Source organism: Melozone crissalis, unplaced genomic scaffold (genome assembly GCF_028551555.1).
Source record: "Melozone crissalis strain CALT ecotype California unplaced genomic scaffold, PUWL_Pcris_2 ptg000107l_1, whole genome shotgun sequence".
NCBI classification, from domain to species: Eukaryota; Metazoa; Chordata; class Aves; order Passeriformes; family Passerellidae; genus Melozone; species Melozone crissalis.
This window is the reverse complement of record NW_026535884.1, coordinates 51,931-65,549: the sequence shown is the minus strand read 5'-3', so window position 1 is coordinate 65,549 and position 13,619 is coordinate 51,931. Positions and strand designations below refer to the sequence as shown.

General features: G+C 55.9%; 1 protein-coding gene across 1 annotated transcript; it reads right to left on the bottom strand.

Moving 5' to 3' along the window:
- Positions 1 to 273: 273 nt before the first annotated feature.
- On the bottom strand, positions 274 to 12,690 carry LOC128947599 (protein-arginine deiminase type-2-like). Its single transcript, XM_054291920.1, has 16 exons — positions 12,584 to 12,690; positions 10,422 to 10,608; positions 10,275 to 10,344; positions 10,072 to 10,133; positions 9,876 to 9,993; positions 9,229 to 9,354; positions 7,317 to 7,495; positions 7,037 to 7,140; positions 6,737 to 6,848; positions 6,552 to 6,659; positions 4,145 to 4,296; positions 3,626 to 3,770; positions 2,772 to 2,865; positions 1,815 to 1,900; positions 1,566 to 1,694; positions 274 to 507 (listed from the first exon to the last, which is right to left on the bottom strand). The coding sequence occupies exons 1-16, from the start codon at positions 12,688 to 12,690 to the stop codon at positions 274 to 276; spliced, it is 2,013 nt and encodes a 670-aa protein (XP_054147895.1).
- Between the last annotated feature and the right edge of the window lie 929 nt (positions 12,691 to 13,619).

Genomic DNA, 13,619 nt, shown 5'->3' with positions numbered 1-13,619 from the left:
CCACAAAAATGGTGGTAGAGACAATTTTGGAGGATTTTAGTAACTCCCCCATCCCTCTGAGCGCTCCCTCTTTCCCTCCCAGTTATTCCCAACAGAATTATTAATTAAGAATTAATTATTGATTATTTGGTTATTTAATTCCCCAACTTTTTCCTCACAGCAAATTCATTTATTAAGGGAATTTCAAACAACACACGCTGGGTGCAAAGGTGGAGGGAGAAGGAAGAGGATGAAGAGGATGAAGAAGAAGAAGAGGATGAAGAAGAGGCCTGGCTACGGCGTGAAGTGCCACCACTGGAAGGCGAAGGGCCGGCGCTGGACGTTGGTGCCGCAGCGCACCTCGCCCAGGCTGCCGTGGTACGAGGACACGTCCTCCAGGAAGCGGCAGCGCAGCCCCAGCGGCTCCAGCAGCGCGCGGATCCGCCGCTCCAGGCAGCACTCGCCGCCCGCCACAGGCCCAAATGGCTTGGGGATGCCCAGGTCCCTGGCCAGCACGATCATGGTGACCTGTGGGGTGACACCAGGGGACAGCGGTGTCAGAATGGATGATGCCCAAGGGCTTGGGGATGCCCAGGTCCCTGGCCAGCACGATCATGGTGACCTGTGGGGTGACACCAGGGGACATTGGCATCAGAATGGGTGACATTGAAGGGCTTGGGGATGCCTGGGACAACCATGGGTGGCCTGCAGGTGACACCAAGGGCACATCCGTATCAGAATGGGTGACATTGAAGGGCTTGAGGATGGCCAGGTGCCTGGTCAGGACAATCATGGTGACCTGCAAGTAACACCAAGGGCACATTGGTATCAGAATGTGTGACACTGAAGGGCTTGGTGATGCCCAGGACAGTCATGGTGACCTGCAGGTGACACCAAGGGCGCATCAGTATCAGAATGGGTGACACTGAAGGGCTTGGGGATGCCCAGGTCCCTGGCCAGGACAATCATGGTGTCCTGTGGGGTGACACCAGGGGACATTGGCATCAGAATGGGTGATGCCCAAGGGCTTGGGGTGCCCAGATGCCTGGCCAGGATGATCATGGTGACCTGAAGGCTGACACCAGCAGTGTCGGGAGAGATGAAGCCAAAGGAAAGATGCTGGTTACCCTCCTCCACCCTCCTCAGTACCACTTTTTGCAGCTGGCCTCCCTCAGGATTCCAAATCCAACAGAATTCCCCCTTTTTTACCATTAAAACACTCCTCAACCCTTGCAACTTCACCACTTTTTAAAAAAACCCCACTGCAAGCACCACAAAGCCACCAAGCTATGTTGGACCTATGTTTATCCATGCCTGCCAGGATATATTTTCTTTTGCTAGACAGCTGGGGTTTTTTTGGGGGAAAACTTTGGGGAAAAGTTCTTCTCACCTTGCAATTTCACTGCTTTGAAAGGGTTTTGCCTCAAAACCCCAAAACCACCAAGCTGTGTTAGACCCATGTTTGTACTGGAGACATTTCCCTTTTCTAGACAGCTGATTTTTCTTTTTCAGGAAAACTTTGGGGACCCATCCTGGCTGGCGGAGCTGTTTTTTGGGGAGGAGCCAAGGGTGGGAACCCCCCTTACCGTGTTGGGGAAGTAGGGAACAGCTTTTCCCTGCTTGTCCAGCTTGAAGAGGGCCGGCAGGTCGATGATGTCCTCCTCCAGCAAGCCCAGCTCCTTCTTGAGGATATCCCTGTTCCAGTCGATGCAGCGCTGCAGGGGATGGAGCAGAGCAGAGAGGGGCCCAAATTCCACCACTCCCTGTGGGGTTTGTGCCACACCAGGGCAGTCCCTGCCAGAAATGGGGGCTGTGACCCGGAGTGTGGGGATTACCTGCACGTACTGGTTCTGTTGCGCCAGGACGTCGTTGGACAGCACCTTGTTGATGGTCATGCGCTTGGTGTCTGTCCCCGAGTACCCTAAACACACAGAACGCCCTCAAAATGAAGCAGTGATGGCAGGAGCCTGGCTTGAGGTAGGGTATAGAGATGGAGAAAGCCCAAAAAGCCAAAAAAAAAAGCCCCAAAAGCCCCAGCTCCCAATTTCTTGAGGCTGGGGTGAAAGCTTGGGAAGCTGACAGAAGGAAATCTCTGCCCGTTGGAAAGAGCATTGGAAAAGTCCTGACATCCATCTTCCTGTTCAGGGGAATCTGGTGGGTTTCTCCAGAGTGTCCCCCTCCATGGGGTCACCCCGGGTCAGGGGACAGCTGGGCTCCCACCAGAGGAACCCTTGGAGATACGGAGACCTTCTCCCAACCCTGTCAGGGATCAAAACCACAATGAAATGGAAAAAATCCATTTCTAATTTGGACAGGAGAGCTGCCAGTTGTCCTGCTCCATGCTGGAGCTCCATATCCTTGGAGATATGGAGACCTTCTCCCAACCCTGTCAGGGATCATAATCACAATGAAATTGAAAAAATCCATTTCTAATTTGGACAGGAGAGCTGCCAGTTGTCCTGCTCGTGCTGGAGCTCCATATCCTTGGAGATACAGAGACCTTCTCCCATCCCCGTCAGGGATCAAAATCACAATGCTGCTAATCTGGGGGCACACGAGAGCTGCCAGTTGTCCCGCTCCGTGCTGGATCTCCGCTGGCATTTCCAGAGGCTCCATCCCTGGCAGCAAACATCCCCTCTACGCGGAGGCCCTTATCCCTCCCATCCCACTCGCTTTCCCGAAATAGGGCCGGAGGAGGCTGGGGGCGGCGGGCAGGCATCCTGCTGAAGGACACCCAGCGGGGAAATGTCCCCGCATGGCCCTGGCTGTGCCACCGAGCGCTGTTCCCTTGCCTTTGAACATGGTGGCTTCTCCCTGTCCCTCCTTCTGCTTCTCGCGGAAGAGCCGGTAGCAGGCGGCCGGGCTGGCCAGCAGCATCCGAAATCTCTGTAGGAACACAGCAGGGTCAGCCCTGCAGCACCCCAGGACTCACTTCAGCAAAAACCTGAGCTAAAACTCTTAAAATCAGGAGTCTTTGCTGTTATTTAGTGCCTCGTTTAACCCGTGGAGTGTTTGTGTGCTTAAATATTCTTTTTGAGCCATCCAGGTCAAGGCTTGGTTTCCCTGAGGGAAAAATTTATGTGAGAAGCAGCCAAAGCCATGATAGAGTGAAGAGAAATGATCTGAGGACATGTGGGCATAAATATTCCTCTTTTTTTTTTGAGCCATCCTGCTCAAGGCTGGATTTCCCTGAGGGAAAAATTTATGTGAGAAGCAGGGAAAACCATGATAGAGGGAAGAGAAGTGTTCTGAAAACATATGGGTATAAATATTCCTTTTGGTTTTTAGAACCATCCTGGTCAAGGCTCGGTTTCCCTGAGGGAAAAATCCATGTTAGAGGCAGGAAAAGCCACAAGAGAGGGAAGAGAAATGTTCTGAAAACCTCTGGGAGATGCTGAGCTGCTGCAAACCCCCGGGAATCTTAAAGGTGGAATTTCTTGGATACCTTCGCAGGCATCTTTTCCCTCCTATTTGCATTCATTAATAGACCAGAAAATCACATTTTTTTGTGCTCAGATCCCTCATTTTGGGGTGGGGAATGAAACCCAAGCAAACACTGGCTGGGGGTGCCAAAGGAAGGAGCTCTGGGGTTTTCCCAGTGGGATCGGTGTCCTGGAGGAAGAACCCTGGGGCAGTCTGGGGGTACCTTTTTGTCACAGCTGGGGACAAAGTTGACAAACTCGTTGACATTGCCCACAGCCAGCCAGTCGGAGTAGAGCTCCACAGGGGCCTGGACGCGCTGGGCGTAGAGGAAATCCCGCACCAGCCTGGTCATCCTGCGGCCCGCGGATCTGGGGGAGAATTCCCATCAACATCTGCCTGGACGCTCAGACTCCATCAACATCTGCCTGGACTCTTGGATTGGGGGAGAATTCCCATCAACATCTGCCTGGATCCTTGGACTGGGGGAGAATTCCCACCAACATCTGCCTGGACACTCAGATTGAGGGGATATTTCCATCAACATCTGCCTGGACACTCAGATTGAGGGCATATTCCCATCAACATCTGCCTGGATATAAATTGCCTCTGAGGTGTCCCCACCCTGCTCAGGCAGTGTCTGATTGACCCAATTACCCCGATTTTGGTGGTATTTCAGGGCTCTTGTTGAGGCTCTGCTCCCAAACCCGTGTTTTTCCCAAATCTGCGTTTCCCCCTCTCTTACGCGGGGAAGCTGCTGCCGATGAGGATCCTTCCCAAGGGATACTCCTTGCCAGCCACGGACACGGGCGGGCTGACCTCCACGTTCCCAAAGGAGTCCAGGCTGGCTGCAGCCTCAAAGAGGGGCTCCTTGTGCACGTAGCCAAAATCGGGGCCCTGGGAAAAAGGAAATGCCCTGAGTCCCCGCTGCTCCCATGGTGTTATCCTCCTGTGGGGAGGGTGAGGACAGCGACGGTGAGGGGACAGGAAAGGGGACAGGAAAAAGGTCTTGGGATCATGGAGCTGCAGGAATAATTGGGACAATTATTGGAACAACTGGGAGCAGAGTCCAGGCCTGGAGCCAGGGCCAGATCTCCTCTCATCCCACAGCCAAGGTTTAAATGTCCACATTAAGCAGGACCAGATCTCCTCTGTTCTCTCTAGCCAAGGTTTAAGTGTCCACATTAAGCCAAGGTTTAACTGTCCACATTGAGCAGGACCAGATCTCCTCTGTTCTCTCACAGCCAAGGTTCAATTGTCCACATTAAGCAGGACCAGATCTCCTCTGTTCTCCCCAGCCAAGTTTTAAGTGTCTACATTAAGCCAGGCCAGATCTCCTCTGTTCTCTCTAGCCAAGGTTTAAATGTTCACATTAAGCCAAGGTTTAAGTGCCCACATTAAGCTAATTAAGCAGCCCTGAGCCAAGTTCCTGGCTGGCTCTGGAGGGAGGTGAACTCCAGCCCCTGAGGGTGACTCTTCCCTGGGCTAAGAGCCGCCCCAAGGGCTGCACGGCACTTAAATCCCACTTAAGGCTGATTTCCAGGATTTACCCTATCTGGGGTTGGAGGAGCTGTACTTGCAGGGGTAATTAGCGCTGGGCTCTGTGTGCCAAAGCCTGAGGGAGCGTTAAAAACAGGGCAAAACCTGCAGGGATGGGACCAAATCCCACTTTGCCCGCTTCATGCGGGCCCGGAGTGCATAGCAACTCCTGGGACGAGATCAGGTGTCCGTGAGGTTTGAGTTAAACCCCAGTCACTTATCAGGGCTGGGTTTCCATGGGGATAACCCAAATACACAGCTCAGGAAAAGTGAGCAGGGAGAGCTGGGGGTGCTTCCCCTCAGAAATTCCCTTTTTAAAGCCAGGGTGTTTGCAGACGCTGGGGTAGAGGGAGCACAACTTTCCTTGAGCCTCCCTGTGTGGTTTTGGGGTGCATTTTTGGGGGATGGCCGGGATCAGATCCCCTTTTCTCTGGGTTCTGAGGGAGAGCCTGAGCACCAACCACCTGCTCCTGACTAATTTCAGTTTAATAAAACCACGGAGCCCGCCCGGTTTCAACTGTCAGGGCTCTGGTTCATCCCAGGTTTGCGGGTCACATCCAAGTCCTATCAGTTCCACACTGATTTTGAGGGGATAATTCCCTCCCGTCTCCTTTTTCCCTGGCATGGGCTTCCAGGGGCTCAGGGCTTGACCCCTGCCCATGGTGTCGGGCTAAGTATTCCTAGCTGGAAAATGAGATTGGAAAGGTCGGGCTGGGGATTAGGGCAGGCTTCAAAGCAGAAATTGGAGGATAATGCGTTAGCAGCTCCCAAGGCTGAAATTGCTGCCCTAAATACGAGGCAGAGCAATTCCTAAAGAGGGCAGATCCCCGCGGCCGCCCGGCGGATTCGCTGGATGAATCTGGGACTGGATGTTCCCATGCCAGGCATGAGAAACGATGGATTTCAGTGCTCCCCAAAGCCCCCAGCCTTCTCCAAAGGGACAAAAGCTGGGATTTGTCCTTGTCTCCTTCTTCTACCAGGGCTGAGGCTGCTCCAGCACCCAGCTGGGAGTTGGGGACAGCGACTCTGTGGCTGCCTGGGGTGTCCTGCCCTTTCCCCATGGGATATCTCCAGGGGATTGCCCAATCCAGCTTTTATCCATGCTGGGCTCTCCCAAAACGCCCCATCCCAGACTTGCCCTGGCCCTTTTCCTCAGCCAAGGAGCCCACAGGGATGTTCCTGGTGCTGGCTGCATCCCCTTCTCCTCCAAGGAAGTAAACTGACCCTCTCCTGCTCGGAAAGTGCCGGATATTCCCAGGCACGGAGGAGGAAAGGAAAGAGCAGCCTGTGCTGGGATGCTCGAGGGGCAGAAATCCCATCCCAGAGTTTGGCTGGAGCCTTTCACTCCCAGAGGCACCTCCTCCTCCTTTCCCCCTGGATCAGAGGTTTCCTGGAGGGCTGGGATTGGGTGAGGCCGGGGGAGGGATGAGGGGGTGAGGCTGGAGCTGGGTGGGAGGGAATCTCCATGTGGAGCTGCCCTGCTCTCATTTTCCAGGCAATTCCATGCACGGAGCCGAGGGCAAGGAGGATTTGGGAAATGGGAACGTGGGCTGGGCGTGACCCTGGGAGCTGCTCCTCAGGGAATGCCAGGAACACCGGGAACCTTCTCTCACCAGCAGCTCTTTGACGGGGAGTTGCTCCATCCCTCTTTCCCGAGGGGAGTCCAGCACCACTGGGAAGCTCTTGTGGGGAGCCTGGGTGTAGCCGAGCTCGATCTCATCCTGAGGAAGGAAGGAAGGAAATCCCACCTGGGCCACCAGCAGGGAAGGATATTCCTGGTTTTTGGAGCCCCCCGTACCTGCATCCAGCGGTCCCCGCGGTTGATGTAGCCGAAGCAAACCTTCAGCTTGCAGCCGGCCTTGGCCACCAGGCTCTGGATCTCCTTGGTGAACAGGTAGTTGTCCTTCATGCTGGAGGGAAGGAAGGGTGGAAAGGATGGAAAGGATGGAAAGGATGGAAAAGATGGAAAAGATGGAAAAGATGGAAAAGATGGAAAAGATGGAAAGGATGGAATGGATGGAATGGATGGAATGAATGGAAATTCCCTGTTTCCAGCCCGGCCCCAGCGCTGGTGGGGCTGGGGAAGCACCATCTGTACCTGAACACCAAGAGGTTCACCGGGGCCAGGGTGTTGGGGGTCATGATCCACGGTGCCACCCGGAACACCACGGTGTCCGTGAAGATCGGCGAGTGGGGGATGCCCTGAGGGAGCCAAGCAGAAATCAGGGACACTCCCCACACCATTCCCCCCAAACACCCTCCCCTGAGGTCATTTTTGGGATCGGTTAATGGGATCACCCTCCGTTCTGGCACCATCCCAATCTGCTGGGTGCAGCCTCCTGTCTGTCCCATTCCCAGGCGTTCCCGGCGTTCCTGACCTCCGTCAGTGGCTCCAGGAGGCTGACGTGGATGGACACCAGCCCGGAGAAGGTCTCGTCGGGGAAGCGCAGCCCCTCCACGAAGAAGTGGAGCTCGGCGGCCCCGCCGGGGTAGGGCACGGCGTTGAACAGCTTCCTGCGGCCCAGCACCTGCACGTAGCGCTGCCCGAAGAACGGATCTGAGAGAAAATGGGAAAGCCATGGGTTTATCAGGATTCCCACCTGTTTCGTCAGGATTCCTGCCTGTTTCCTCAGGATTCCTGCCTGTTTGTTTCCTCAGGATTCCTGCCTCTTTCCTTGGGATTCAAGACTCTTTCCTTGGGATTCAAGACTCTTTCCTTGGGACTCCTGCCTGTTTGTTTCCTAGGAATTCCTGCCTGTTTCCTCATGATTCTTGCCTGTTTCCTCGGGATTCCTGTCTCTTTCTTTGGGATTCTTGCCTGTTTCCTCAGGATTCCTGTCTCTTTCCTTGGGATTCCCGCCTGTTTTTTAACCCCGGATTCCAGCTTATTTCCTCAGGATTCCTGCCTCTTTCCTCAGGATTCCTGCCTCTTTCCTCAGGATTCCCACCTGTTTGTTTCCTAGGGATTCCTGCCTGTTTCCTCAGGATTTCTGCCTGTTTCCTCAGGATTCCTGTCTCTTTCTTTGGGATTCCTGCCTCTTTCCTGAGGATTCCTGCCTCTTTCTTTGGGATTCCTGCCTCTTTCCTTGGGATTCAAGCCTCTTTCCTTGGTATTCCCACCTGTTTGTTTCCTCAGGATTCCAGTTTATTTCCTCGGGACTCCTGCCTCTTTCCTTGGGATTCCCACCTCTTTCCTCAGGATTCCTGCCTGTTTGTTTCCTCATGATTCCCGCCTGTTTCCTCAGGATTCCTGCCTGCTTCCTCAGGATTCCTCCCTCTTTCCTCAGGATTCCTGCCTGTTTCCTCAGAATTCCTGTCTCTTTCTTTGGGATTCAAACCTCTTTCCTCGGGATTCCCGCCTGTTTGTTTCCTCCGGGGTTCCAGTTTATTCCCTCGGCTGGAGCTGCCTGGGCAGGGATGGCCTCACATCCCTGGGCTCTCTTGGGAGCCAGGAGATGGAGCTGAATTCACCCAGGGCGAGGAAAATGAGCCAAAAGCAGCTTCTCTTTCACCCTTTTCACTTCCCAACTCCTGCAGCTGAAGATTTCGGTTCTCAGGGAGCCAAACAAATTTATTTATATTTAAATCTTCCTTTTCTTAAAACCACACCGGCCTGATTGCTGCCACCCCTTTGCTGTGTGGCTTTGTGTCCCCCTCCCTCTGCTTGTCTATCCCCACAGTTTTCCACAGGATGGAAAAGAGGGAAAAATGTTGGGAAAAAGTGGGGAAAATGTGGGGAAAGTGGGGGGGAAATGGGGGGGAGATGGGGGAAAATGGGGGAAAATGGGGGAAAAATGGGGGAAAAATGGGGGAAAAATGGGGAAGGGGCAGTGGGGGCATGGTCTGAGGAATGTGGAGAGGACAAGGTCAGAGATGGGAAGGAAAGGGCTTATGGGGACCTCAAAATCATCAAAGAGGAGGAGGAAAGGGAAGACAAAGCAGGGGAAAAGGAGGAAAAGGAAGAGGAGGAAAGGAAGGAAGAGGAAGGGGAAGAGGGGAAGAGGAAAAAGGAGAAAAGGAGAAAGTGGCAAAGGAGAAGAGGAGGAGAAAAGGAGAAAAAAGGAGGAAAAAAAGGAGAAAAAAAAGGAGAAAAAAGGAGAAAAAAGGAGAAAAAAAGGAGAAAAAAAGGAGAAAATGAAGATGGGGTAGAGGAGGAAGGGGCAGAAAAGGAAGGAGGAGAGAAAGAAGGGGAAGAGGAGAAAGAGGAAGAGGAAGAAGAGGAAAAGGAGAAAGGGGAACGGGAAGAAGGGGGAGAGGAAGGGGCAGAGCAAGAGGTGAGGAAGGCCTTACTCTGCACATGGAAGACCCCAACTTTGTCGGCGTCACTGACAGAAATGGAGAGGACGATTTCATAGCCCCGGGGCAGGCGCTGGGGCCCCTCTGTCCTCAGCACCATCTGAGCCATGTCCAGCAAATCTGGGGCAAAAGGAAGAAAATCGGGCGGGGCTCTCCATGTTCCCTCCTGGGGTTTGGATCTCCTTCCCTCGCCACCAGTCCGGGCATGCTGGCAAACCAGAGCTGGTGCCCCGTGGGCCGTGACCCGAATGCCCTTTTCCCATCCCTTGTCCCTTCCCTCCCTGGCACGGCCAGGCCGTGACCTCGGAGCACCGCCGGGCCTGGCTCCGCGTGGGTTGGGTTTTCCAGGAACGGGTGGGTGGATTCCTGGCTGCCGGCCCCGCGCCTCACCCCGCGCTCCTCTCACCTGTGCGGAGCATCGCCGGCCCGCGCCGTGCCAGCCCTGCAACCTCAGCCCTTCCCCGCGCCGGCCGCCGTGCCCTGCCCGGCTCCAGTGGGTTGGCGTGGCGTTAATTCCACAGAAATTCCCACGTGGGAAGCTTGCTCAGCAGCTGGTGGGGAGCAGCTGGGTCCCTCCCAGGAAAGGTCACAGAGAGGGGACAATGGGGATTCTGGGGACAGGGCGTTTGGGGAGCCGTTACCTTCCCTGTTGAACACCTGCTCGCTGTCGCAGTCAGAGGGCGGGATGAAGGGGAACTCCTTGTCACAGCTGACCAGCAGGATGGCCCCGTGTCCCTCTGGTCCCCAGGCCCAGCTCGCCTAAAGCACCCCTGGGGCTCAGCGGGTTCGGTACCCACCAAGCCTGTGGATTTTCCGTGGGTGGGGGAGGCTGGGTACCTTGTTGGGGCTGTTCTTTTCCACCACTCCATCCCGATCCGCGTCCACATCCAGGGAGATTCCTGTGGGGACAGAGCCACTTCATCCCTGGGCACCAGAGCCAGCAGACCCCTAGAGCCAGGAGACCTGGGTTTGCTGTCCCCATCCCTGCTCTCCTCCAGGCATGAGGGGACATCAATGGATTCGTGGAGTTCCAGACTCACCAACACCAGTGAGGAACACCCCGGCTTGGTTGATGGGCTTCCCTCCCTCTGCGTAAAAGCTGACGGTGACCTGCAAACCCCAAACCCCGCATTGGGGAGGATGTTCTCTCTCCATGGAGATCCCGCTCCCGGGATCCCACTCCTCACCTTGTTGTCGTTGACCTCGGAGCTGGCCCGGCTCATGCTGAACCTCAGCACCGTCCCCTCCTCCAGCGGCCACCGCGCTCCGGTGCCGGGCACGGCCTCGGGCTCGGCACGGCCGCGGAACAGCACATCCACGCTGACCCCCTCCGTGTGCTTCACGCCAAAGGCCACGGCCCCGGCGGGGGCCGCCCTGCCAGAAACACCCGGAATTCTCAGGGATGTGCAGGGCCAGCGCGGCGTTCCCACCGGGATTCATTCCCACTGCCCCGAGCGCGGCCAAGACTGGGCACGCCGGCGTCTCCACGCTCACCGCCGGCACCTTCCTGCCCTGCTCCTACCTGGGAACTGGAATTTACCCGGGTTTAGGCCCGGCTTAGCCCCGTGAGGATTTGCAGCCATTGCTGTGGATAAGGATCTCTAATAATCCCGACCAACCTGGGTTCTCACTTCCATGGAGAATTCCCGGTTCATTTTCCAGCATGGTGTTTAACAGCTCCTCAAAACACCGTGGCCATCCCCCGAGAGGCTCTTCTATGGGAAACTTTCATTTTTGGGGGATTTTATCCAGCCCAAAACTGCCAGTGCTGCCTGCTCCCAGTCCGATGTGCCCTTGCTCTTCCCCTCTCCTTTTCCTGAGTTTCCCTGCCTTTCCAGATTATTATTTCTGGGCTCTTTGCCCCGACACCCAAGCCCTGGCGTTGATCAGGTTTCTCGGATGCCGCCGGTCCCACCAAACCCGCACCCTTGGCGAGGGGGGAGGAAATCCGAGCGCTCCTTTGCTCCCGCCTGGGTGTTCCTTAAATCCTTCAATTGCTTTTAATTACACATGGAAAAACTGGTTTGGTTTCCTGGTTTCTTGGATCTGGGGATCCCGCTGGGAAGGGATTTGGCCTGGAGAGGTGCCAGGGGAGCTGGAGCTGCGCTGCTCGGCTTGAATATCGAGGCTGGGATTTGCAACAGCAGCAGCAACCAGAATCGAGCCTGGAATGAGATATTTTCACCTTCTTTTTCCCTTGGGGGGAACAATTACCCCAAAGTTCAGTGCTGGGTTTGTTTTAGGGAAGCGGGGTTGGCTCTGTGGGGATTTCCCACTTTCCCAAGGTTTTGGTCAAGAGGTTTTGTGTTCTTCCCTTACTTTGCAGTCCCTCCCTGGATTCCTGCTCATCTCTCTGCTCTCCTCACCTCCCTGAGGTGCCCCTGGATCTGCTGAGCCCAGCAGGTCAGACCCACCCTGGGCTGGGGTAAATACAGGGGTGCTCAAAGCTTTCCAGGGATTCGTGCAGCTCTGCAAAGCCCGGGGAGGGTTTTGCCCACAAATTGCTTCAAAACGGTGTCTGGGCTGTGGGGTTTGGGAAAGCAAAAGGAAAAACAAGGAGCAGGGATTCCCAGAGGGGATAAACAGGAGGGAAAGGTGAGGAGGAAGGTGAAGGTGGAGGAGGAGAAGAAGGTTTGGGGGTCCCACTCATCTATGGGCTGCCCAGCAGCTGTGGGGTTTGGGACAGCAGGAGGAAAAAGGAGGAGCAGGGATTCCCAGAGGGCAAAACAGGGGAAAAGCAAGGAGAAAGGTGGAGGACGAGAGGAAGTTTTGGGGGTCCCTCTCACCCATGGACATCAGTACGGATGTGGCTGCCCAGCAGCTCTGGGGTTTGGGAATACAGGAGGAAAAGGGAAGAGCAGGGATTTGTAGGAGGGAAAACAAGGAGCAGGGATTTGCAGGGGAAAAAATGAGGAGCAGAGATTCCCAGAGGGAAAAACAGGGTTGAAAGGTGAGCAGAAAGGTAGAGGAGGAGGAGGAGGAAAGGAGGTTTTATGGGGGGTCCTCTCACCATGGACATCGGTGTGGATGTGGCCACCCAGCAGCTCTGGGGCTTGGGAAAGCAGGAGGTGAAACAAGGAGTAGGGATTTCCAGAGGGAAAAGCAGGGTTGAAAGGTGAGCAGAAAGGAGGAGGAGGAGGAGGAAAGGAGTTTGGTGGGGGTCCTCTTACCCATGGACATCGGTGTGGATGTGGCCACCCAGCAGCTCTGGGGTTTGGGAAAGCAGGAGGAGAAATGAGGAGCAGGGAATTTTAGGAGGGAAAACCAGGAGCAGGGATTTGCAGAAGGAAAAGCAGGGGGGAAGGTGATGGGGGAGGAGAAGGAAGGGGAGTTTTGGGGTCCCTCTCACCCGAAGACGTCGGCGCGGACGTGGCCGCCCAGCACGCACAGGGCCTCGATGCGGTTCCCGTGCTGCAGCCGCAGCGTGCGGGGCTCCCCCGGCATCTCCCCGGCCATGGGCACCGGCACCGGCCCCGGGAGCTGCCCCGGAGCTGCCCCACAGAGCCCTGGCAGCCGCTGCTGCTGCTCCTTCCCCCGGCCCGGCCGCCCTCCTCCTCCTCCTCGCGGGGCTGGGATGGCAATGGGAGCGAGGGGGCGGCTGGGCTGGACCTGTGAGACCTCTGAAAGTGATCCAGGGGAGGGAGGAACAGGAATGGACAGGGAGGGACAGGGAGGGAGGGCAGGGATGGACAGAGATGGACGGGGATGGACAGGGGTGGATGGACAGAGATGGACAGAGAGGGAGGGATGGACAGGGTGGGAGGGCAGGGATGGACAGGGGTGGATGGACAGAGATGGACAGGGAGGGATGGACAGGGAGAGATGGACAGAGATGGACAGAGATGGACAGGAAGGGACGGCTGGACAGGGTGGGAGGGCAGGGATGGACAGTGGTGGATGGACAGAAATGGACAGGGAGGGAGGGATGGACAGAGATGGACAGGGGTGGATGGACAGAAATGGACAGGGAGGGAGGGATGGACAGCGAGGGATGGACAGCATTGGAGGGAGGGCAGCTGGCCCCAGCCCTGAGCAAGGAGCTCCCCCAGCTGTCCCCAGCTCCCGGTCCCTCCTCACCTCCCTGACCCCAGCCTGGCATCCCCAGCGCGGATTTGCGGCGTTTTGGGAGCTGGCCGCATCCTTGGGGTGCGCTTCACCCTCTCCTGCTGCTCTCTAGGGAAAATCCCTGCGTGCTCCCGCTTTCCCAGCCCCGAGGCAAGAGCAGAACTCTCATTTTTTTTTTTCCCCTGCTCATTTTCAAAGGGAAGCTGGGGAGCAGTGGCTGCTGAAGGGAGCTCGGAGCTGGTTTTGTCCCCCCGGGCCGCTCGGAGAGCGTCAGGAGCGGTTCCCGCCCACGCGGGGTTTGCATGGTTTATGAACACCCA